At 39.6% G+C, this 26453-nt stretch overlaps 1 protein-coding gene across 14 annotated transcripts in view; it reads left to right on the top strand.

The window, feature by feature from the left end:
• SEC16A (SEC16 homolog A, endoplasmic reticulum export factor) overlaps positions 1 to 26453 on the top strand; it is a 40809-nt gene that overhangs the window by 6396 nt on the left and 7960 nt on the right. For 7 of the 14 annotated variants that reach the window (XM_037879310.2, XM_043530174.1, XM_007060997.4 and 4 more), the window contains exons 2-24: positions 1390 to 5308; positions 6172 to 6317; positions 8615 to 8703; positions 9827 to 9962; positions 10892 to 11090; positions 12374 to 12551; positions 13488 to 13630; positions 14804 to 14865; positions 15118 to 15256; positions 15664 to 15906; positions 16317 to 16414; positions 17353 to 17434; positions 17878 to 17995; positions 18305 to 18416; positions 18712 to 18817; positions 19528 to 19668; positions 19814 to 19927; positions 22080 to 22284; positions 23132 to 23380; positions 24157 to 24245; positions 25234 to 25281; positions 25468 to 25629; positions 26298 to 26375. In XM_037879310.2, the coding sequence (XP_037735238.1) occupies positions 1469 to 5308; positions 6172 to 6317; positions 8615 to 8703; positions 9827 to 9962; positions 10892 to 11090; positions 12374 to 12551; positions 13488 to 13630; positions 14804 to 14865; positions 15118 to 15256; positions 15664 to 15906; positions 16317 to 16414; positions 17353 to 17434; positions 17878 to 17995; positions 18305 to 18416; positions 18712 to 18817; positions 19528 to 19668; positions 19814 to 19927; positions 22080 to 22284; positions 23132 to 23380; positions 24157 to 24245; positions 25234 to 25281; positions 25468 to 25629; positions 26298 to 26375 (6777 nt within the window). In that variant the 5' untranslated portion in view covers positions 1390 to 1468. The remainder of the gene's footprint in view (positions 1 to 1389; positions 5309 to 6171; positions 6318 to 8614; positions 8704 to 9826; positions 9963 to 10891; positions 11091 to 12373; positions 12552 to 13487; positions 13631 to 14803; positions 14866 to 15117; positions 15257 to 15663; positions 15907 to 16316; positions 16415 to 17352; positions 17435 to 17877; positions 17996 to 18304; positions 18417 to 18711; positions 18818 to 19527; positions 19669 to 19813; positions 19928 to 22079; positions 22285 to 23131; positions 23381 to 24156; positions 24246 to 25233; positions 25282 to 25467; positions 25630 to 26297; positions 26376 to 26453) is intronic. The other 7 variants (XM_037879309.2, XM_043530167.1, XM_043530170.1 and 4 more) reach the window with 2 other exon arrangements.

A 26453-nucleotide genomic window follows, 5' to 3' on the forward strand; every position in this document is an offset into this window, starting at 1 on the left:
CTGACCCATTCACAAACTTCGTTCTGTTATAGTTTCTTAACGTACAACTCTTGCTATCAAAAGACACAAGTTGCTTAACCGGAAATTTACAGGTGGTTTTAAATAGGTTATTGCCATTGACTTTGGGAGTCATATTGCTAAAACGCTGCACAACTCTTGGTTGCCTTTTATTATGAAGGATAAACAAAAATGTATCCAATAGATGACACAATTACTGTGAATGCTTTTCTCTCCATGATGTGAACTACATTAATAGCCTATTTTTATTAAAGAAAGGTCACACTGTATAATACAGGACTAGTAATAATGCCCCATATCTCATATAAATCGCCATGGCTTGTTTTATTTTAATTTTTTTTAAGTGATACAGTATTATAAATGGAAAAATACAAGGTCTTAACTAACTTACGAAAACTGGTATTGTGCAACCCACTGAATTCTTACAACCGATATCAGTGAGTTTGAGTTGAGATGGAAAACTTCCAGAACAGTCCTGTTAAAATTAACCAGAGAGCATATATATTTTGACAAACTGTACAGGAGAATTTAGACTGTATTTTAAGTTTAAAATACTCTGCTTCTGGTAATGTCTCCCTTCCCTTCCTCCTTCCCCATGCCCCAGAATGTCTTGCAGTGATAAAAGTGGAACGCGCTAAATTAATGCAAATAACATTTTGTGTTGTTTGTATGGATTTCTTTCTGAAAGTAATATGCTTTTACTCCATTCATACAGCTCTTCCTATGTTTAAATGCAGTTCAAGCTAAAACGCTTTCTAAGAAAGTATGGGAAGCTGATAGTTTTCTTAACTGAGCGTTTCTTAATATCTTCCACTAGTGCACTACCACTAACTGGTGCTACCAGTGGTGGGAGTGCTAGTATAGCTCAGTTGTTGATGTTTTGCCACTATATTGTCTAATCCTGCTTAAAGCAAGTCTAGACATGATGGTATAAATGTCACTACGCTAGTGCTACCACTGTTGGAGCTGTTAGTATGAGACTTTACAAAAGAGCTCAGCATAAGTGTAAAAGTCAGTGTAAACATTGCCTGGGTCCAAACTGTATTTAAAGACATTTCCCTGTAGGTTTTTTTTTACATTGTTTTTAAAATGGCTTGGCTTTATTTGCACTGACTGGCCAAACAGTGTTAGATGGAACCTTGTGTATAAATACAATTATAAGTCTAGTGTAGTGAAAACTCAATGTGTGAAATAAATATACATTCTGGAAAAACTGGCAAATATTTTATTTTTGGGAATCCTGTGTCTTCAGCAGATCACTTTCTGAAAATTCTTTCTTTTAGGGAAAAAACAGAATTAGTTTTTTTTTTAAATGCTGAGTTTTCTTTTAGTGGGATGTGAAACTAATTTGTCTTATGTTCTCCTTTTCAGTGTGGGGAAAAAGGAAAACCTGTCTACAGCATTCATTGGTGGTTCTCCAAACAGCATTTGACTTCGCTAGAAATTTGTCATGCAGCCACCTCCACAGACAGTTCCAGCAGGGGCTGGTGGACCGCCTCCTGCAGGAATTGCTCGGAACACATATTGGCGAAACAGCCCGTTTAGTAGACGGGCAAATGCACCGGTCTCAGGAGCAACTGCCCCGGTGCAACCTGTGACAGACCCTTTTGCATTTGGCAGGCAAACTCCACAAGGTTCCCTGTTAGGTAATCCATCCAAAGGCAATCCCCTGATTATGCCAGGTCCTGCTCCATCAGTGTTTCCTCGTCCAGCTGGTGTGCATTCTTCTCAATCATATGCAGGGGATAATTCTCATGGACTGCCTACATCTTTACCAACATCTGTATCTCAACCAGGAATAACTTCAAATACATGTTCTAATGTGGTGACTCCTTCATCACCAGCACATATTATAAATAGCACTGCAGAAATCCATCAAATGCATCCAAATGCAGAACATGGACCCCATAACTCTTCAGCACAGTCGCTTTATAATACAGTAGCAGCACATGAAAATTCTCTCAGTGGACATCCGGCTATGGCACATGTGGCAAACAGACCCCTAAGCAGACAAGATATTAATAGGGATCCAAGCAACACTAGTTCAGTGCCTACAATAGCACCATTTCTCCCTCCACCTCTTCAACAAACCCCACCTCAGTGGAGACCCATTCAAGATAACCTGCAGCCTCAAGTTCAGAACTACTGGCCCTATACTGAGCCACCTTCTCAGAATGCAGTTTATAGCGTTTCTCACTCTTCTGCTGTTAAGTCCCATCTTCCTCCCCAAGCAAATCTGCATCAGGGACCCGTACATCAACATATTCCACAAAGTACCGTGCAAGCACCTTTGCCCATTGGTGGTGAAAAGAATGAGATAAGCAGCTTCCCAGTTGCCAATCACCATGTGAACAACTTTCAGCCTGAAAATATGTTTAGACAGAATGTAAGAATGACTAATCCTTGGCCAAGTCAACCTTACCAAGAACAGTTTTACCCACAGCCTCTTTTACCAGATGCTGGTTTTGTTAATCCCATCACTCAGGAAAATAACCCACAAAAACAATCTCAAAATGTGTCTGAAACACCAAGTGGATATACATCCACAAATGCAGATTCAGGAACTATCTCCATGTTTTTCAAAGGGGATGAGGCAGAAAATGAAGAAATACTTTCATCAGAAAAAAATGATCTGTCCGGTAAAGCTAACTATGATGCTTGTCAGCTAAATTCAGGACATATGTATCACCAACCACTGCATCCTCAGCAGGCTGCAGCTAGTGTTCTCTCTCAACCAGAGATTAGCACAGGCTCAGCTAATGAGACAGTGCAAAAGGGAATGGATGTCCAATATTTTTCTAAAACTATAAGCAGCCAGCATGACACACAGACCAGTAAAAACTCTATGTATATTAGTGATGACAAAGCAAATGATAGCAAAGCTCATGAGAATGTTGGGTCACATTATGAAAATGTTGAGAACCTGGAATGCATTCAGAATCAAGAAGTTCTGCCAAGCGAACCACAGAATATTAATCGCTCGTCCCCAAGTGTAGGTTCTGATCTGTACAGATATGGGTCACTACCTGGGCAGTTGCTTCCAAAGAACACCATTGTGAGCCATGCAGAAAGAGGACCAAATCTAGAGGCACCCGACTCGTTACCTCATCCTGTCCGATCTGATAGTGTATCTTCAAACTACAGTAACATAAGCCACAGGAGTGTTTCTAGTTCAACAAGACCTCAAGAGCTTATTGGTACATTTATTCAGCAAGAAAGTGGGAAGCCTGATGAGGAGTCCTCTGTCAGTTTCTTTAAGCAGATTGACTCCTCTCCTTTGGGAGGAGATTCGAGTGAGCCGAATGTCAGCAAGAATTACCATAGTAATCTATCACAGCCTCAAACTCCAAGTCCCCCCAAACCTACAGGAATATTTCAGACAAGTGCAAATAGCTCTTTTGAACCAGTAAGGTCCCATGGGGTCGGGGTAAAACCTGCAGAGGTTGACCAAGCGAAGATGGTGGTTGAACTAAGAGAGAACCACCCAAACCAAAAGAATACTAAGAAAAGTATGGCTATGCCAGCTGCCTCACCAGGTAATCTTGAACAGCCGCCAGATAACTTGGAAACTATTTTCATGCCCCAAGTACATCCGTTGCCTCTTACAGTCACTGGTGAACCTGGAAACATGTTGCAACCTGCTAGTGGACCTGTTGTGGAAAACATACAATTGGTACCTGAGAAAAGACCCTCAACTAGAGCACAGGGAGCAACTAAAAAGTGTGAGAGTCCAGCAACAACTCTCTGGGCTCACAATGAGTTACCTAACTTTGGGGGTAATGTCCTTCTAGCCCCTGCTGCTCCTGCAGTGTATGTACCTGCTAAACAGACAGTGGAAATTATTCAACCGCCTGAAGAAGGGCTGTCCAATCAGCAGCCAAATAAACCAGAGTGTGTTCCTGTGCAACCATCCCAGCCTGGAAATGTATCTTCTGAAAACCTTGAGAATCCTCCCAAAATGGGAGAAGAGGAGGCACTTCAGTCTCAGGCAAGTTCAGGTTATGCAAGTTTGTTGTCTTCTCCACCCACAGAGTCTCTGCAAAATCATCCTATCTTGATTGCCCAGCCTAATCAAAGCTATAATTTGGCTCAGCCAATTAATTTTTCTCTTTCTTTATGTAATCAGCTAACCAGGAATGAAAATAATCTTTCACTGAAAGATCCTGGAGTTGAAGATAAACCCGTAACAGGACTCCAAGCTCCACATGCTGGTGGGATCCTCCCTGGGGAAAATGTGTCATTGTCTGTGATGCAGGTTGGATCGTCAGTTAATATGCCTCCATCTTCTAATCTGTCACATTCTAATTTATTACAAAGCCCTGTTAATTCTTCAGAAATCACCTCAAATCAATCCACAAATTTGATGCAACCTCCATCTCAAACTCCAATTAATTTGGCTCCAGAAGGTCAAAAGAATACTAATTCAGAAGGTTGTCTGCCTGAATTTGCTAGTAAACCAGGATCTGACTCAGCTGTTTCTCCTGGGACAAATCTCCCCAGTGGAAATGCAAGTGTGGTGTTAGTCCCACCAGTGTATACCATGGTGCCTAATAATAATTCTACAAATGACTCACATAGTCATGAAGAAAATTCTGGAGCACTTGATTTTACAGTAATACGGACACTGGACAAAAGCAAGACCAGTAATCCTGGACAGATGCATAATCCATTACTTTCTTGTGGTCCAGTATTTCCTCAACAGCCAGTCAAACATGCTAGCCAGATGGGGCCAGACACACATGACAAACAACATTTCTATCAACAGGTAACAAAAGATGTGCAGCTTCAGGCTCCATCAGACAGAGCCACACAGGGGGCATTGCTTTCTCAGCAACAAAAGCAGACTGCTCAAATGCTGCAAACAGTACCTTCTGGGCAGTCTTTGGTTCCTTCAAATTATCAGATGGCTTCAGGAATTAAACCTACCCAAGCACCACAGCTACAAGAGAATCAGATGCCAACTAATAGGTATTATCCAGCGGGTCTCCCAGAGGGTAGTTCAACACAGCCACCAACAAGCTATAGTCAAACAAGTGCTGATAAACAACCATTTTCTGGTCAGTCATTGAGTGCTCCAACTTCATCAGCATCTGTTACCACCAGTCAGCCAGCCATGCCAACCATGCAGCAAGAGCAGAATCCACCACCTTCTCAGACTCCTCAGGATGCCCGTGGGCCACCACAAAACCCTTACTACTATTACAGACATCCTTATGATGCTTATCAGACTCCATATCCACAGCCTTACCCTCCCCTGGATCTTAGAAGTGCAGCTCATCTCTATTACCAGGTAGAGCAGGAACTTTTTTCTCTTCTCTCATAATTGTATTAATGTTTTTAGTAACTTTTTTTGTCTTTGAATCCTAATGAAGTGTTTGAAGTGATCAACAATATAGCATTATCTTGAAAGATTCACTTTATATTTCATTATAGAGAGATATCACAATGTCAATAACATAATGCAAGAACTCAACAAAACTGTAGGTAATGAGAGAGCCTTTGGAAGGATTTTTTGGTAACATTTTCATTACTAACTGGCAGCTTTAAGCTAACAAACATGATACATATCTGATATCAGAAAGCAGAATCAAAGTTCATAGAAAAATAAATTTACGATCAGGAGTGTGAAAACCCAAACTTATAAAGACAGAACTGAAAATGGTGGATAAATTATAAACAGATTTAAGATAGAAATGAGTATTAATACTGTTAACTTCCAGGAGTGACAGTGACTGCTATCTGAACACTGTTTTCTGGGCCTGTGTGAAAAAGATGGTGGTTTCAACCTTGTCCTAGTGGGACGGATGTCCAAATCCTAAAAATGCCCTACCTCCCAGGTGGGACTATTGACAATTTCAGAAGTATTTTCGTAAATTGGGTTTTAAGGCACATTGTCAGGCAACAGTGTAGCCATCTGTACCCTTTGTGGCAAGATAATACACTTCAGTATCCATGGTTGTCAATACAGCATCTTTCATGGGTGCTAATTTCAATTTTTTTAAGGTGGTGGGGAGAGGAAGAAGGGAAATTGAGTGTTCAGAAAGGGGTTAGCCATAGCAAAATGTGTGCAGGTTTTGTTTTTGTTTTATTCCTTGTCAGATTTTCAAACTCTTTAACTTACTAGTTGGTAATATATAAACCTCTCTTCTCGAGGATGATGTCTATGGACAATATGGTCCCCGCTACCATCACTATGATAGAAGCAATGCTGCCTATGTGGAGCCTGGTGGTTATCGATATGGTGAGCCTGAGCGTCCTAGTTCCAGAGCTAGTCAGTGCTCTGATAGACCTCCTTCTAGGTATGTAATTAGGGAACTATGCAAAGGTTTAGTGTGTCTTGATGGATTAAATTTAATTATGCATAATGAACTTTTATCTTGTGTAGCTCACAGTATGGGAGCTAGATGGTGGAAATGAGTCTGTCAATATTGACAAAACATTCTACAATTTAAACTACACATGCTGTTAAACACATAATCCAAAAGTATGAATTGCAGATTGTTTGCTGCTTTTAGAGGTGAGGGAACACAATGCCATGTATAAAATGACAATGGTAAGATTGCTTACCATTACTCCTTACTGCTCCTTAAGCCTTCCTTCATGCCCATTTGTAAGCTGTCATTACTGTCTTACCCCCTTTAGAGGGGGCTCAACAATAGCATCAGTACTGATACTCTCTATTTTCTGTCTGTCCACTGAGAAAGCAATGCAGGGTACAGCCTCTCATTAGAGTTTAAGAGTAACGTTTACAAAGCTGTGTGTAAGCGGTACATTCTCCAATCCTGTTAACAAATGGCATTTCTGCATGTACCTCCTGGGATTTGCTTTTGAAAACATACCAGTACATGTTGCCGACTGAGACATAGATTTTTGTTCTCAGATGGGAGAGAGGCTGTGAGTCAGATAAAAAAGGCCACAATTCTGTATCAGGTCAACTTTTCCAGTGATGACTTTCACTGTGGTGATGTTAAACTTTTTAGCAATTAAGAAATAAAATAAAATGAAGAGGATGAATTGAAATTACTCATGTCAGTCAAGAAGCAGCCAGTTACCCTTCACAAGGGTAACTAATTTATAATGAATATTACATGAGTGATTTGTATGACTTTTTCATCCATCACAAGATGTTGCTGTAACAATGACATGTAAATAAGAAGTCGACAGGCTTTGAGAGAATGGATTGTCCACTGGAAAGCATGAACCTCACACCAGTTGTCATCAGCTATATCTTCAGTAATTCTGCTATGGAACCTCCTTCTCCTGAAATAATATTTGACAGCCTCTAAAAGGGAATGGAGGAAGTTATGGGTTTAAGGAGCAGTACAAACAGCTGCAATAGTCTTGTGCACATCTGAACCTCCAAAAACAGTGAGAATTTATGGTGAGATGAGTTAATGGGGTTGCTTTCTCTTGATAGCACTGTTCTCAGGGCACATCATCACTATTACAGATAGTATTTCAAAGCTCCTTGGAATCACAGCCTTGTAAAATTATTCTTGCCCACTTACTGTAAAAATGTTTAAGAGATTAATAAAATTTAGTTTCTTTATCATAATAGAGAGCAGACAAGTAGATTTTTGTTTGGGTTGATAAATTTTCATGTCAGTTTGTGCAATAACACAACTTTACTGTCCCTTCTGTCTAAATGTTTTTAATGCTTTTATAAAGTTCATATCTGCCCTGCTAAGGCTGAGCAAAACTAAATTATTCTTTTTTTTTAATTTTTAACCAAAATAACATTTCTTCTGTTAAAAATCAGTGTTTTATTGCACAATCCTTGATATAACTCATGGTCCTGGCTCACAATGGTAGGTTAAGATTTTCCAAAGACACAAATGGGAATTGGTTGCCTTAGCTACCTTTTCTGCCTTTGAAAATCTCTCCCAAAGTAGTCTAGGTTGACAAAATCTTACCAGATCAAATTCACTCCTGCAAGAGTGGATGCTGTCTTTACAAGCTTCCCAGTCACTGCTACGCTGCTTGCACCTCTTGACCTATTCAGGCACTCACTGAGTATACACTACCAATTATGTGATGAGTTTGTGGTGTGGACAGAGACTTTCAGATTCATTTAATTGGTTGCATTGGTTACTAAAAATTAATCCTGCGGAAATGGAAAAGTTGATCCCCACCAAACATTTGTGCCTGGTTCAGTAATATGGCTGACCTCTCATGGCTCTAGAGCTGAGAATCGTTATCTCAATACCTAGTTAGCTATACTGGCAGCATCAGTAGAGAAGCCAGTAAGAATGCCAGTTGTAGTAATGGCTTTTGTGATATGTTTAATTGTCCATAAGTGACTGGACTGACAAACAAATCTGTTCACAAGCCACTAAGCTATTGTATGGTAACAATTTTCAGTCACTGATGGCACGGAATGATTTGTATTAGTGATGTTCTGGTATATAGGCTCTAGGTCCCTGAACCTTCAGCTTCCTGTAACTGCATTTTTTTAAAAACTATAACGCTAGAAATTTTGTTGTCATAGTGAGTATAAGCAATATCAGCTGTGTCTATCCTCTAACAACTGTAAGAGTAGTCACTATGCCTCTTTTAATCATGGTATTTTATCGCCTGTATTTTTTTCCTCTTTCAGACAGGGGTATACTGAAGATTATTATAATCCAAAAAGTGGTTGGAATGATTACTATGCGGACTACTATGCAAACCCATATAATTATGGAGGTACAGTTGGACAATGAATTCTAAATTTTTCTGAGTAGTTGGTTCAGAAAAAACATGGGAAGTGTATTAAAATTAGCATCAGAGAACTGTTATAAAACTAAATTTGTGTCTTTTACTGAAATTGTCATGTTTTCCACAGCTAATGAGAATAAAGCTTTCAGTTTGTTGAAAACTGATGTCCTGCATTGCAGTTGTCCTTAATGCTTTGCTGTCATCTCTGTATCCTTGGTTCAGTAGGAGGAAAAAGCAGAGAATTACGTTTGAATTCATTGTTTTGATTCCCTATTTGACAATGAGGAAAATGGTCAAACTTTTCTTTTGCCTTCATTTATCATGGTAAAATTATACGGTGGCACATGTATGGAATTGCTTGCTGTAGTGTACAACATATATCACTGTGCCCACTTGTGCCTGAACAGATGTATTGTGGACAAATTCTTCATCACTGGAAAACTAGTTAATTATCAGAACATAAATGGACTACCTCAAAATATAGTGCTCTGCACAAATAATATGCCCCACAGTCACCCATGGGGTAACAGTGTTCTGGAGATCAGCCCTTGAATTCTATCAGACCAATGTGGATAGGGGATTCTAGAGGCAATTCTTTCTCCTACTCCAAGACTACCTCTCCTCCAAACTCCAGGATTTTATATTGAGGGTTTCCATATCTTCTTGTAGAAATAATTTTATTATAACTTAGCCTCATAGTAATTTAGATGAAAAGATCTATTAGATTGCAGAGACCATCCCTTTGAAAGAGTACCGTATAGTATCCAGAAGAGGTACATAACAGTAATCTGATAACTACACTTGGATATAACTAAATTTATCACAGGGACATGAAATTGATAAATAGCTTTTTTGCTTACAGTTCAACAGTTCATAACTTTCATTTGATCTCATCTGGTTATGGCAAAATGTATGAGTAAACATATTTCTAATAAAATTAGTATCTCAACTTTGTTTTGAAAGCTTTTTTTTTTAATTGGATTTGTACAGTAGTTATCTCAGATGTTAACAAAACATAGGTGTATGCATTTCAGGAGGGAACAAATAGAGAAGTTCTGTGAGCAACTAACTGGGCAAAGATTTTAGATTATACCCGTTCTTTTTTTTAAAGATCCAAGTCGCTGGGAACGTTATCCATCAGCATATGACTCCAGATATAGAGATCCCAGAAGTTATGACCAGAGATACTGGTATGACACTGAACAGAATCCATACCAAAAGAGAGAGGCATATCCATATGGTAACAGGTTTGTAATCCGTGCCCTGTATTTGTAGGCTTTGAGAGCTGGCTTTTTAGTGTAATTTACTGAAACTTGATTATCCAGAAAGCTTCAGAGTTTCAAGTTATTCTGTAAAAGTTCTGGGCAGCATTTTTTTAAATTCATTTCAAGGGAAAGTGTCTTACTCTAGGTAGGCAAATCTATTGCATGACAGACTATAAAAATGTTTGAGGTTTAAAACAGGATTTTTTTAAAGTGTTCTTTATCAGTCTGCATGTTTTCTTTATGGCAAGGAGAATTGTTATGGAAATTGAGGTACATTGGATAAACCAGTTTTGAGAGAATGATTTTAGGAAATAGGACTTGTTTCGTAACTAGTTTTTTAAATGACTTAGTATAGAGTCTAAACAGAAACCAAAGTAGGAAAATGATGTTCTTCAAGTTTTCTGTCTTAGATGGATTCAGAATGGGATATTTGTCTTAATTTTGAAAAACCTAGATTTTTGCAATTAGTCTCTAAACAACATTTCAAGTTGAAAGGGATACTGTCAGGGTAAAATCATGTCTTTTTAAAAACTGATTTTTATACTTTTACTACTAACGCGTGATTACTAAAAAATTGAAACGCTGCTCCATTGTTTGTTTACTTTTTGCTCTTCGTTTTGGACAGTGAACACAAGATTAGTCAATTTTACTTTCTGGTTCTCATGCACTTGCTATAAAGCTGGGTTTAAATCACAGCAAGAAAATATTTTCAAGGGAAAAAATAACTGAAGATATTTCTATTAAATCAGGTTTTGGACTGTCGACTTTACAAAACCTAAATCTGTGGCCTAGTTTGTGACATGGTCTCTTGAAACCGTACTCTCTAGTTAATGGACACAAATATCCACTGAAGTTAGTTCTTCCCAGGATACAGGTTCTTATCTCTATTTTCATATTTCATTCCTCTTTAGACAAGACCGATATGAAGATCACTGGCGATATGATCCTCGCTTTGCTGGAAACTTTGATGATGAAACTGAGCCTCACAGAGACCCTTATGGTGATGAATTTGACAGACGAAGTGTCCACAGTGAACATTCTGCCCATAGTCTCCGTAGTTCCCACAGTGTTCATAGCCATCAGAGCAGCTTCAGTTCTCGCTCTCAGCAAGTGAGTTCATATGAGTGCATCATGTGTTTGACTTTGTTCTGTTAACCTGCTTGATGTTAGGAATGGGGTTACCTGACAATCTCTTGGACCAAATCTCTAGAAGCTAGTGGAAGATCATAAACATACAAAAGTTGCAATTATTTCTGTTCTGAGCTGGGTAATAGAGGCGCATTTTGAAAGTTCATATTCAGCAATTAGAGACTGAACATTGTGCCACAGTGTATGCTGGATTTTTAAAATATTTATTTGGTAGTTCTTCGAGACTTTGATTAGAACTGGGGCTCAAGTTGTGCTTGGTGTTACATAAGAATGTAGGAAGAAATGGTCTCTTTGGTTAAGGGCTTGATCCTACAATTCACTGGGAATGGGAGCACTGCGTCCACATTTCTATTTTTATATGTCCTGTTCCTCCCAACGTCACAAGCATAAAAACTAATACTGGGCTGAAACTTGGAATACATGTAAAGAGTCGAGGCTGTTGGATTGATATACAGAACAGTGTTCTACTGTAAGGTTTTTTTTTAAAAAAAAATAAATTACCCTTCTAATTTTAAGTACAAATGCACAGATAATTCCATGAAACGTTCTAACTGGTAGATGATTCTTGTATACTGTTAATAGAGTTTGCACCTGCATTATCTGTGGTCTCATATGTTAACCTTCCAGGAATCCAAATGTAGTTTTAAATTTAGTCATCCATTTGGGAGCCAAATGTTTCTTTGATATTGGACATGGAGAACTGGAGGCTAACCAGGCATTTATACAAGTATCCATACTCAATCAAGACGGATTTTCTCTTAAGTCAGGAGAGGCACTAAGAAAAGGTTGTGGGGTCGTTCTGATCTTGGCTGAGCTGCGGGTGAAGCAGCACTCTAGTCTGCAAATCATTCTGTGAATTTTTATTCTTGGCAAAATACACATGCAAATAATCATTTAAAAAAAGAGGGGGAGGAGTTGGCAGAGCGAGAAGTAAACCCACAAGTGCAGTCTGAGGTGAGCAAATCAAATTGTAAGAGAGGAACATAGGGAAGTAGAGCATTAAAATAGACAAACTATTTTAGCTCAAGTCCATTATACCACTTCATTCACTGTGCAGCTTTCATAAATCCAGTGAAAGTTCTGTGCAACTTACTATATTAAATACTTGTAAGGAGCCCATATAGTTGCTAAATGAGAGATAAAAAGCTCCTCAGTCCTGCTTGCCACATTATTCAGCCCATGTGATTCTTTCCCCTCCTGCTATTATGTCTTTAATGCAGCAATTACTAATATGTTCTATTCAGAGCCAGCTTTATAGAAGCAACCATGATCTGACCGCTAATGCATATGAAACCACCACCCAGCCAGTCTCACTTCACACAGATTATCCATACGGCGGATACCCTGCTAATTTTGATGGTCAACAGCCTTTTACAGATTATGGCTTCTCAGCTGAAACTGGATGGCCATCTGTAGAACAAGGTATTTGCAGAAATGTGTGGGAAGGTTGGGTTGAGAGGATAGTTAACAATTCTTTGCTTTTGTGCCTTTCATTCAACTTTTAAAATGCTTTACAAACGTTTATTGAACCTATTGGTAGTAAAGACACCTGTGTTCATAACAGATGTTAAACTGATAACAGTTGAATGTAATGTTCCCGATTTGTAGAGTCATAGAGATGAGCTATACCTAAGTTAAGTTTTGGTCACTGTGAGGACAGTCCTTGCTTGTTCCATCCTGGGTTGTCACTGAACAGTTCTGTTATTTTATGGCCAGATATTAATTGCAACTGGTTAGGTATTAAGTACTGCACACTTATTTTGCATTTGTCGGGTTTGCGGTAGAAGCACATGTATACTAATGGGATGCTGTAAAACTCTCTTGAATCCAAGCATGCTTTGAATTCAATCTACTCTTAATTCATGGAGAATCTTTAAAATAAACATAACTTAGAAACAATTCTGTTTATATAATCTTTTGATTTTTCTATTCACCTTGCTTCTTGCAATTAAACAGCATTGTTTCTAAAAAGTTTTTCGTATCAAAAAGTATTAGTAGTTTTTAAAGAAAATATTTGTCAGAAGTCCTTGAAAACCTAGAAATGCACAGAAATATACTGGGGAATGACAAGCAATATGTCTCTTATGGGAAAAATAATGTTCAAGTTCTCTGTACAGAATTTTTTCTCACGATTTCAAATTTCTGAGGGGTCTGCTCTCAGTACTGTGTCTTGCATTTGATAGGACAGTATAGCTATTAACTTGTTGAAGATGGTGTTTAGCCAACTTCAGTAACTAGTTTGTTTCATGTCTGCTTTGATTGTGATAAGAACTATATAGAAAACTAAATAAAACGTTAATAACTATGTTGCTGCAAGGTAATTAAGTCACTTGATTTTGATGTTTCTCTCTACTGTAGTCCCATCAAGACCCTCGACACCTGAGAAATTTTTAGTGCCTCATGTCTGTGCAAGGTTTGGTCCTGGGGGCCATCTGACAAAAGTGCTGTCAAACCTGCCTTCAGAAGGACAGCCGGCTTTGGTTGAGATACACAGTATGGAGGTAAAGCAAAAGTACACCAGGAATACAAACATTTTATGTTTATAAAATCTTGTTTTTTTCCTAAAAAAATGTTATGGCTTTCTGTTGTGTGTGCATTAGTTTATAGAAAAACAAATGTTGATTCTTTGCTTCTGTAAAAATTTCCTTATATTTTCACTTTCGATTTCTTCCACAAACCCATTTTTCTCACTATGGCATTTGATTAATTAAAAAAGAATTTCCAAGTCCTAGGAAGGTTGGGGGTCTTGATTTTTGTGTACATACAGCCATTGATTGAGACATGAGCGTTTGTACCTTTCTCTGCCAACTGCGACGGTGATGGTTTGCCATCTTGGTGTATGGCTACACAGCCTGTGGCAGTGAATCTCTGAGCCCAGGTTGTCAGATTCAGGCTCATAGGGCTTGCGCTACCATGCTAAAAGAGCTGTGTAGACATTGCAGCTTAGCTCTCAAGCCCACCTCATCCTTAAGCTTCCGAGCTTCAGCCTGAGCCACACTATCTACGCAGCTATTTTTAGTGCAGTAGCTCAAGCACGAGTCAGTTGACCCAGGCTCGGAGGCGCGCTGTGTAGACGTACCGACGTTGGAAGGAGATAAGTACCTTGTGTGTATTTCCCTTTCTCTTGTGACTCCACCAGTGGGCCAAAGGAATACAAAGTTTTTGTCACCAGAAAGATGTGGACAGATTGGAGACGGTTCAGAGAAGAGTAACAAGTGAGTTGCAGGATCTGATTTATGGGGAAAGAGTAGAATGTGGCCAACATGACCAAGATAGAACACAATTATCTACAAGTATTTGAATGGTGTACACAGCCAGGAGACAGAGGAATTATTTAGAATGTCACAAGGAGATATGAAAAGGAAAATGTAGACTTAATACCAGGAAGAACTTCCCATGAGATCTTGTGGTGTGGAATAATCTCTCATGGAAATTAATTAAAATATTTAAATGGGATTGGACAGGGCCCTAACAAACATACTATAGGGAACACAGCTATGCTGTCCAGGAGTGGTAAATTAGATGACACCATAGGTTATGTGTAGCTTTCATTTATTTATTTAATTTTAGATACCCTGTTAGGTACAAAATGAATTACTGTATAAATAGTGGAATTTATAGATGTAAGAGCTTCTCATCATGCTTTTATGGTTTGTATTTTTTTTTTTTTTTAGACTATGTTGCAACATATGCCAGAACAAGAAGAGATGAGAGCCTTTCCGGGCCCTCTTGCTAAGTATGTTTTAAGGATTTGATAAGCTGTTTTAAAGTGTTCTCAAGCTTAATATTTCTTTGTAATTTTGCATGGCCACAAATAATAGATTTAAACTGGGTTTGATCAGATATTTCTTATCTATATTCCACAAGCCTAAATGTTGTTGGAGGTTTGACTTTGCTCTGTTCTACATATTACTTATTATGGTGATGATGATGTCTGCCACGTCATACTGATTCATTGTTTCATTGCATACTTTTCTTCCTCTTCCAGAGACGATACCCATAAAGTGGACGTCATTAATTTTGCACAAAACAAAGCCACACAGTGCTTTCAGAATGAAAATCTAGTTGACAAAGAGTCTGCAAGCCTGCTTTGGGATTTTATTGTATTGTTGTGCAGACAGAATGGGGTATGTCTTATTTCTTAAATCTTTGTAAGCTTTCTCTTGGTGCCCTGAAGGTCAGTTTTCAGAGCCTTTATCTTTAGGCTTTAGATAAGAATCTTAAGATATAACAGCTCCATTTATGTGAAGGCGGCAAGAATACGTAAGGTTTTTGTACTGGGCCAAGAATGCAGGTCGAATGCTCAAAAGGCAGGTATTCCTCCTTAATCTTGCTGCTTGAAGTGCCAAATAAGATGAGAGCAATGAGTCTTTATCTCTGTAGTCCTGCTGGGACACCTGAGTTGGCTAATCCAATTTTATCTCCTTTTGTCCAACCCACTGCATCATTTGTGTTAATTAACTTGTTAGACTTCAAGTGTTTGAAATAATTTGACTGAAATATTTTAAAGTAATTGAATTTGTTTCATTTATAGACCGTAGTGGGCACAGACATTGCAGAGCTTTTACTACGGGATCACAAAACAGTCTGGCTTCCTGGGAAATCGCCCAATGAAGCAAACTTGATTGACTTCACTAATGAGGCTTTGGAGCAAGTGGAAGAGGAGTCTGGTGAAGCTCAACTCTCATTTCTCACCGATAGTCTTATAACCACAATTGACAGTCTTGAAAGAGAGACAGAGAGATTCAGGGAACTTCTGCTTTATGGTCGTAAGAAGGTGAATGGTCACATTGTCGCTTAAAGTACTGGTTGAGTTTGTTTTTTTTACTTGGATTTATTGTTCCAAAACCCACGTATCCTTAAAGCCCTAGTGGCTTGCATATAATTAAAATGTCAGGTAATAAAAATGAAAGCTACACAAATATTAATGTATATAATATGTAATATTTATAGTACCATCAATGTCCTTGGCGCGCTACAGTAAAGAGACAGATTCCCTGCCCCAAAGAATTCACAATTCAAAGCCAAATTATATTGCAACACACTAACATGTGACTTAATGATCATTTTCAGTTCATAGTCACAAGATATCTGCATTAGAAATCATTAGTACTTTGTCCTGAGCGGTGTATTGAACTTGTTCCCCAGTAAACTAATTTACTTTTCATATGCTTTCTACATTAATAGGATGCTTTGGAGTCTGCCATGAAGCATGGATTATGGGGTCATGCTCTGCTTCTTGCCAGTAAAATGGACAGCAGAACACATGCAAGAGTCATGACCAGGTAATGATTTGCTGCTTGATGATGATGATTAGAATATGCTTCTAGTATGGAATAGCCATTTATTTCCCATTAATGAGGTAAAGTCCTGTGGCTCAGAAGTTGAGGCCACAATTATGATGTGTGCCTGTGCTTATGCAGGGATTCTGCTTTAGATGTATTGTCTGTGTGTTGACTTAAGTCATGTTGGAGCTTTAGTTTCAGGGACTTTAGCCTTTAAAGTTAGACTTCACGGAATTGCAGTGACTGCTACAACTGTTGTCAAGAGCTATTCTGCTACCACCTTCACTGGAACATGATTTCCTCTATGGATCTTAAACCATGCAGTAAACTGACTTACTAGCTGACTGACAGATCTTCCTTGCTTTGATAGAATTATGCCATACAAACTATGCTATACAAACATTAATGAAAATGGGGGGGGAGGGGGGGAAATAGTGGAGGAATTAGCTGCACTTCACGTTTAATAAACTCAGATTTTCACACTAAAGGGATTAAATACACTATATGTATGCTTGTCTTCCTTCAGAGTTTTGGGTGGCTATTTCCCCACTCGCTTTTGGGACTTTTAATACCCAAGTAATGTTATGCCCCCACTCCTTCGTATTTCGGAAAAAGCAACCATCTTCCAGCAAGGACTGTCTGTACATAAGAGCTTTTCCTGTCCTCCCACAGTGTCTGAAACAGTGTTACACCTGCTGTCTGCTGGCACTAAGAGCCCGACTCTTGAGATTGTTCCTAGGCTTGTATTTGCATATGGTTGTACTGCAGGTCCAATAATTTAGCCAGTAACTGTTTCAAAGGTGATTCACTGGCCAATTACACTTATTTCACTGTGGAGCTTTGAAAATGTACTCCTTTCTCAAAGCTAAACTAAATATAGAAATGTTAGTCGTGTTAACTGCTTACCTACAATTATTTTTATTTTTGTTTTTATGTAGATTTGCCAACAGTCTTCCAATTAATGATCCCCTGCAAACTGTTTACCAGCTAATGTCTGGAAGAATGCCAGCAGCATCCACAGTGAGTTTTAAGAATAAGCTTCAGTTAAGACTTGTCTGTGTTCTGTTGTGAATTACCTCTTACAGCACACTAGCAATATGCTTTTACATATAACTGGGTTCCAAAAAGAATTAGGTAAGTTCATGAAGTATAGGTCCATCAATGGCTATTAGTTAAGATGGTCAGGGGTACAACCCCATGCTTTGGGTGTCCCTAAACCTCTGACTGCCAGATGCGGGGACTGGATGACGGGATGAATCACTCGATAACTCCCCTGTTCTGTTCATTACTGGCCACTGTTGGAAGACAGGCTACTGAGCTAGATGGACCAGTAGTATGGCCATTCTTATGTTCTTGCATACCTGATCTAGAACACACAAATTATTCTAGCCCTTGCTCAGGTTGTAATTCTTATCCATGCACCCTTCTGTTCTATGGCTTGATGGGTACCTCTTCTAATCTAGTGCTGTGGAGATGAGAAATGGGGAGACTGGAGGCCTCATCTGGCTATGGTGCTATCCAACTTGACCAATAACATGGATGTGGAATCAAGGACTATTACCACCATGGGAGATACTCTTGGTAAGTAATTTGAAGTTGAATCTGTGGAGAATAAAGTGGGTAAACAGCAGGGCTGTTTATACTGGGAGCAATGGAATGGATGTGGGCTCTGAACAAATGAAGGGTTTTCTTAAACTTAAGTTGCTGGGTTAGTTTTCAATTAACAATTGCTACTTATACGATAAAACCATACCTTTTCTAGTTCTGCAGATTTTTGTTTTGTGAGGATAAATTGGAATTACAAAGAGCCAAAACAATTCAAGATACTATGAATTAGTTATGTACCATTCAGATAGAATTTCATGAGAGATCTATTGTGCTTTGTTTCAGCTTCTAAAGGCCTTTTAGATGCTGCTCATTTTTGCTACCTGATGGCCCAGATCGGGTTTGGCGTTTATACAAAGAAAACAACAAAGCTTGTCCTAATTGGATCAAATCACAGGTGTGGAATTCAAATTACTTGCCCTTGTTTTTGTAAAACTTTGCTATTTAAATTAAAAGACGAAAATAGAAGGAAATGGTTAGAATTTCACAAACAAGTAACACTCCACAATATATAATTGTTTAACCAAAGTTGTTTAGGACCTAGCTGCTTATTTCTGAAGCATGGAAGTTTCTTGATCTGATGCTTTATACTCAGTAATGTCATGTGACTAACTTTATGTGCCAGTAACATTACATGATCTAAATTAGAAGTAATATGTCAAAATTAATTTGTTTTTCCACTTTTCTCTCAGCTTGCCATTTTTAAAGTTTGCCACCAATGAAGCCATTCAAAGAACGGAATCCTATGAATATGCACAGTCACTGGGAACGCAGCCCTGCTGTTTACCCAATTTCCAGGCAAGTAGCGGTTCTGTTTTTTTTAATGTCGTATCACAGGTTTTGTATGAAGTGCTCTTTATCCTTTTTTTGAATGGTGTGGTGTTCACTTTCGTTGCATACTCTCAAGTACTTGAAGGGCCTGGTCTCTGTCTCTCTGTCTCTCCCTCCCTCTCTCCTAAAAACCTGCTCCCAAAAGACTCCTGATGATGAAAATAATGCAAGGTAATTTTCTAGTGTAAACAAAAGTTAAACTCAGGAATGATTTAAACATTTAAAAAATCACCCCATAATTTTGGATCTTTTTCTGTTTGCCATCCAAATAAATGTAGATCTTTTAAATATTTAATTCTACATTTATGACTGGATCATTGCACTGTGTAGTTCTAGGATTTTCCTGATGCTAACCATAAATCTGATTTTCCCCAAGAGCAAATATTGTGAATTCCAGACTTCCAGAACCTTTAATTAAAGATAGTGACTGAATTTAAAATTCAAAGAAGAAATCAGGCAGGATTTGTTTGTACCTGTTGTATACAATCTGACTCCCCTCTTGTAGAACTTGAGTGGAGGAACACTTTGAAAGCTTTTTGACTAGTATTCATTTTTAAATCTAGAATACATGTGATAATGGGGTACTTCAGTTTGTGGCTGGAGTAGCAAACTGCCCTGCAATACCTTTAGAAATGATGTGGCCATGCAGTATAACTTTACCTTCTTTCATTCTACAGGTTTTCAAATTCATCTATGCTTGCCGACTAGCTGAGATGGGACTTGCTGCACAAGCGTTTCATTATTGTGAAGTGATTTCCAAAACTGTTCTTAAAAATCCCTACTATTATTCGCCTGTGCTTATCGGCCAACTTATTCAGGTACAAGATGAGTACTTTTCAGAATTAAGCACTCATGGCTTGATACATTTTGGTTCATGAATGATAGCTTAGAAATCTCTAAAATTTCTATTTTATTTACCTCTTTACCAATTTTTTTTGTTTTTTATAATGCTTCCTTTGATAGATATCATCTCAGTTGCGCCTGTTCGACCCACAGATTAAAGAGAAACCAGAGCAGGAATTATTTATTGAACCTTCATGGTTGGTACGACTTCGGCACTTGGATGGACAGATCAAGGTATAAAATCTGCTTTCCAAAAATAAAGGGTTCCATGCTAAGATTTTTACCTAAGATCCTTTTCATAAAATGCTTTTGTGGTGCACTTGTTCTTGTCTAATAATAGATGGGAATTATAAAATTCTGATTTCTTACATATTAAAGCTACCCAGTTGCATACCACTTAAATCAGGTTGATGTGCAGTCTTGTAGGTGCCCCAGTTTTCAGTGTAAAATAGTTGAAAGATGGTGTGTGTGTGCTGGGCCATCCTTAGGCATACGCAACATACGGCTGTGTGGGGCACCCGAACATTTGGGGCACCCCTGGGTCTTAGTGTCCACCCGCCCGCCTTTTTCTATCCCTGTTCTGATCCTTGCAGCAGGCTCCCACGGCTAGCTGCTGCAGCCTGGTGAGTCTTCCTCCGGAGGAGATCTAGTACTTGAAAGTAAAAAAGCCTTACAGCCTGACAGACCTATTAGCACAACATTGAAACTGTTAAAAGAGCCATTCAAGTGGTAACAAAGCCATTTAACAGGCATTTGTTAACCCAGAGGTAGGCAAACTATGGCCCGAGTGCCACATCCGGCCCGCAGGACCGTCCTGCCCGGCCCCTGAACTCCTGGCCGGGGAGGCTCACCCCTCCTCTGCTGTCCACCCTCCCCAGCAGCCTCAGCTTGCCGTGCTGCCAGCGCTCTGGCCCGGTGCTCCTGCTGCGGGCGGCAGGGCTGTGAGTTGCTGCTGCTGCTCTGAGCAGCTTGGTAAGGATGCGGGAGGCGGGGGAGGAGGTTAGATAAGGGGCAGGGAGTCCCAGAGGCAGTCAGGGGACAGGGAGTGGTTGGGTGGAGCGAAGGTGAGGTCCCGGAGGGGCAGTTAGGGGTGGGGGTGTGGATAGGGGTCGGGGCAGTCAGGGGACAGGGAGCAGGGGGCGGTTGGATAGGCATGGGAGTCCTGGGGGGGCCTGTCTGGTGGCGGGGGTGTGGATAAGGGTCGGGGCAGTCAGGGGACAGGGAGCGCGGGGGGGGGGGGGGGGGGGGAGGGCGGGGCGGGGTGGTTGGATGGCGGATAGGGTCCTGGGGGGTGGTTAGGGGCAGGGGATCCCTGGAGGGGGCGGTCAGGGGACAAGGAGCAGGGCGGGGGTTGGATGGGTTGAGGGTTCTGAGGAGGGGCAGTCAGCGGGTGGGAAGTGGGAGGGGGCAGGGGCCAGGGTGTTTGGGGAGGCAGAGCCTTCCCTACCCGGCCCACCATACAGTTTTGCAACCCTGATGTGGCCCTTGGGCCAAAAAGTTTGCCCACCCCTGTGCTAACCCCCAGGTATATACTGTCAGTTTCTGAATTTACTGGCAAAAACAGTTGTGTATTACTGTAATATTTACTCAGAACACGTTAGCCTACAGGACCTTAGTTTAAAATTTTCTTTAAAAATATTTCATGAGTGTTTTGCTGAAGATATAAAATCGCATCTCTCAAAAAATCCTTGCATAGGTTTTTAGATGCACAATCTGAGTATTCATCTTTAACCTTAAATACTTGGGTCTTCATAGTTGTTTTTTAAATAAATCCTTCAAAAGACCATCCTTATCTAAAATACACATGTAAGCCCGGGCTGCCGTCAGGAATAGGGGCACCAGTTTAATAATATTGCATAGGGCCCCATAAATCCTAAGGATGGCCCTATGTGTGTGTGGAATAGACTTCTTTATGCATCCTTGTGCAAGGAAAACTGTAAAGCTCCAAGGCTTTAATAGGAGCAAGCAGAGATGCACTTCTTAGAAGAAAGGTGAGCATGTAAGTACTGATCGTAGTAACTAAGTTGCAAACACTGCAGGAGGGAGGTGTGCTTATTTTAAAACGCTGATTCTATTAGTATTTTTTTATAAAACCTGAAAAGCTTTTCTTAAACTTGCCTTTGCTTTTGCAAAAGCTTGTGTGTTTGTTTTGTTAAAAGCATCTTTTTGGGGGGCTGAACTTGATCTAACAGTGACCCTTTGCTTATTTTTTACCTGAGAAAGTTGTGAATGGAAAATCTAGTTGCAAAGTTTTCCCTTCCTCACCTTCAAGAAACTAACAAATGATCTTTTTTTATTTAGAAGACTTTCCTTGTTAAGCTCTTCCTGGGTTATGAATTTAACATCTTATGGTGGTGAATAGGCTTTTGTTTTCTCCTAACGACAGGATGGTACGATAGCTTACAATGCAGATAGATCCACCCCTCAGCAGTATGCCTGTAGCACACCAAGCTCTGAATTAGACCATATCAGTCAGTGTGATGGAACAGGATCTGGACAGGAAATGGGGCCTGCTACTGAAAACCCATTGTTGGCATCCTTGTTACCTAATACGGTGCACCCCATGCAAGGTGTGCAGCTAATGCCTTCAGGTTAGTATTTCACATTGTTCTCCGTGTGTGTCAAGGGGAAGAACCAATACAGTGGACTACAAAATAGAGAAATCATTTAAAAGTAAAACTAATGGGATTTCATTTCTAAACTATATCATTTCAGTTATAAATTGGCTCTTTTGGAGATTGATTCATGCAGCATTGGAAGTAAGAATAACACTTCCTTACATAATCGCCAGTTAACTTTTTATTGTATATTAATGGATGTAAAGATTGTATAGTTTATATAGAAACCCCATAAAGGCATAGGGCTCATGTCTTATTTGTAATGGGGACAGAAATAGGAGATGATATTTTAAACATAACTGGGAGTGTTTAACAGTCCCCTTTTGACTTCAAAGGAGTTTACTGCTTTTTTTTTTAAACTGTCGTCATTGTCTTTGAACGCCATGTTTTGTTTTGTACGTTGGATGCTTCAAATCCTATTGCTGCTTCACTACTGCCACAGGAGCAAGCATGAGAACGAAGGATGTGAAGGATGTAAAAAATGCAAAACAGCAACAATGGGAATATTGAGGTCTATTCTCCCAAGTAGGCATTCCATGAGCTTATCCATATGGAGGTATTAGATCCTCCTCAGAGAGAGGTCTCCTGGTATGGTGACTTGCTTAACATTTGTCAAATACACAAATACAGACTAAAAAAGACTTACTGCCCATGAACTGCAATAACTTCTTCACAGTAAAATGCATCTCTGTAAAGTAGACACATATTCTGTGTTTTACAGATGAGGTTGTGGGAATTGGATCCTGGCTCCTCAGTCCAGTGCTTAGACCATGTCTCTCTTTTTTTATTACTAGTAATTTTCTTAAATTTTGTTCTGCAGCCCCTCAGCCTATCCTTGAGGAATCAGCAGCTGTGACTCCTCCTACTCAGCAAGAAACTGTTGGGGTTCCTTTCTATCCTGTAGCCCCTCCCTCTATTGGGCCAGGGTCTGGCTTTGCACCACCAGGCTTTCCAAATCAATATGGAGCTGAACAGTCTTCACTGTACCTGGGATCTACAGTGCCACCGGGAGGACCACCTCCGCAAGCAGCAGAACCACGGCCAGAAGAGCAGTTAAACCAGGAAGCAGGTTTGTGCTCTGAATAAATGTCTTCCCTGCCCTTAAGGGCACTGAAGTCTTTTTGGAGATTGAGTGCACAGTAGCTTGTTTCAATAATTAAAATTGTGAAGTAAATCTTGGGTAACTGAGTGTAGAGTGAAAACTTAAAAGAAAGCAAAGGATCTCACTGAGAAGAGTTGAGTACTGCTGGCATTGCATATCAGGTTTGATTTAAGGTTTGACATAAATCCAGTGTAAGTAAGTGAGTCACCGCCTGTTCCCTACTGGACATCTGTCTATCACAGAACCACTACCTAATGTCGTCATATGGGCAGTTTCTGTTGGAAATGCTCATGATTGGAATTGGAGGAAGTTCTTCACCTCAGGCTGAAAGTGAATGTTTAGAACTGTGGGAATCATAGAATTTAAATAGTAGGAGATGCTGCATGTGAAGGCTGATCTCCACTGACCAGAGCTGTGCAAAGAATCTCGCACAGCACCATCCTAAGGAATGCCTCACTTAGCCGGTCCTGACCCTCCTTTTTAGGAAACTAAATACACATGAATAAACTTTAAAAAAAAAAAAAAAAAAAAAGACATCAAATGCAGTTTATGCAAGCCCTGAAATTTAATGTTAATTCTTTAAAGCATCAGGTTCTCTAGAATCTAGTATCAGCATTAGAATCACTAACCAATGAGAAGTTGGGTAAAGTTTATCACAGTTCTAATGCAACTGCTTAGACATCTATTATGTGTTGAAAAACATTGAAATTTACTAACTTACTCTGTTCTTCTTCTTTTTCAAGCAATGCAGAGAATTCCCCAGGAATCTCCAATTCAAAAAACTTTCCCTGAACAAAGAGAGGAGGATTTCTATGGAAAAATGGCAAATATGGTATTTTTATATCATACATCCTTAGTGCTTTCTCCAAATCGCACTATGCAAATATGGAACTCATTATTCAGTGGCACTCTCAAACGCTAAGTGCACCTCAGCACCAATCCAGTCTTTTCTTGCAGAAGAAAAACAGTCCAGGAGAAACATGAGACCTACTATTTTAAAAGACTCATGGAAGTAGAAAATCAGACCTGTTGGATTTAAAATGTTCATATGCCGACCCAGCTACATCAGTGGGAGAGAAAAGCAGATCCTAGTGAGCAAGTCTGCTGACTGTGCTTTTAAAAAGCAGTATTGATTTGCACTTAAGGAGTCCTGCCCTGAACAATGGGTGGTGCTATCCAAATTGTACATAAGTGTTCGAAACCTAGCCACAAACATCTGTTTTACTGTACAGCAAGTATTTTCAGTGTTAAGTCACTTAAGTTGGACATCTCCTAGGGAACTGATTTAGCCTCATGAGATAACAGTTGCTTAATTGAAACAGAATTAACGTTAATTTTGCTTAATAGGGACACATTTGGGTACTGCCAATGGATGAAGTGATGTTAACCACTTATTAAATAAATAAATGTACAAATCTAAATTCTGGTATTTTTAATACCAAAGTTGCTTTAAAAAGATTTTAAAAAATAATTTAAAGATCACATACAGACAATGTAGCAAACATCAGTCACCTTTAAATTTTTTTACAGCCTCTCTCTCAATGGTGATAGCTGTTTAATGAGTGTGTTCAGTGGGATGCCCTGACATGATTACCTCTTTAATAGATTGGACACGCTACTGTGAAAGCATAGTTAGGTTTCAGCTTTCTCTGTCTCTGTACCTAAACCAGAGGGTAGAGATGTGCCTCAACAACTAACTCAAATGGCTTGCATTTTGTTTGGGAACGTGTAATTAAAATTGGAAATGAAGGGGACTGTACTGTCTACATTTTGTTTAATTGCTTGCTTATTAAGCATGTGCTGGCTTTGTATCTAACCAGGCACCGGGACGAAGATCCAGATCCACCTCTCAGTCTTCAGCACATATGGTATGCCATGACCAGGCTGTTTTTCACTATATCGTCATTCCTACCTACATTTCACCCACTTCTAATAACTTTGCATCTCTGTTATTACTGTCATTTCAAAAGAAGGAATTTCTTAAGCAAAATAAAATATAATCCCTCTAGGTTAGTAGTAAGATGGTTTAAAATCCCTGCATATTTGTAATACAGGGCTATGGGCGAAGATCTCGGACCACCTCAGAATCCTCCACCCATTCTATAGGACGAGAAAGATGTAACTCTGCAGCAAAGCAGCCCTCTCCTCCTCCTCCATCCATTCCTGAAGGGAAAGAGACCAACAAAGAGATCAAGAAGGAGCCAGCAGCGAGAAAGGTAAATTAAAATGGGTATCTAGTTACAAGTAGCAATGATTAATGGCACCTATAGTAAATCATGGTGCTAAAATGGGGAGAGGCTGCCTACCTGAATCATCAGATGAACATTTCGTCTTGACTATTGCAGCCTCAATCTACACGTTCAGCGCAGGCCCCAGGCTCCAGCATGTGCAAAATGCTGCTACGTGGCTTTCCAACATGCACTAAAGTTACATGAACTGAAGCAATGACACACATTGCAGTTGGCTTCTCATTCTCTTCTGGAGCCAGTTCAAAATTGCCTTCTCTGACTTCAGCCAATCTCTCAGAACTTGTCTGACTCCCCATTTCCTACTCAGTTCTGCTCAGTTAGCACTGACCTCTTGGTCTGCCATACACCTGTCTCAGCTGAGAAGAGCTTTCTCCTCTGCAGCTTCTTACATCTGGCTCAGGCATCTTTTATCTCTCTGCCTCACTGAAATTCATTATTTCAAATTTCAGCTACTAGCATCTTTCTCCTTTCCATATGAGCCTTAATTTTTCTCTATTGATTATCATTTAAACTGTCTTGGAATACAGTTTATATGAAGGACTAATTGAAATGGAATTGTATGAAGTTAGATTTTTAAATCTGCTATCAGCAGATTCTTAGAGGAATACACTAAAAAGCCTTGTATTTATTTTTAGAGTGGTGCAAATTGGTTTCGCTGGCTGATGGGAAAAGGAAAGAATGAAGCTCACCTTCCAGATGATAAGAACAAATCAGTAAGGGCCCTAAACTGCAGCACACAACACACACGTTTATTTGCTCAAACTGTTTCTAGTCCATAGAGTATGGATTTT

This window comes from Chelonia mydas, chromosome 16 (genome assembly GCF_015237465.2).
Source record: "Chelonia mydas isolate rCheMyd1 chromosome 16, rCheMyd1.pri.v2, whole genome shotgun sequence".
Lineage (NCBI taxonomy): Eukaryota > Metazoa > Chordata > Testudines > Cheloniidae > Chelonia > Chelonia mydas.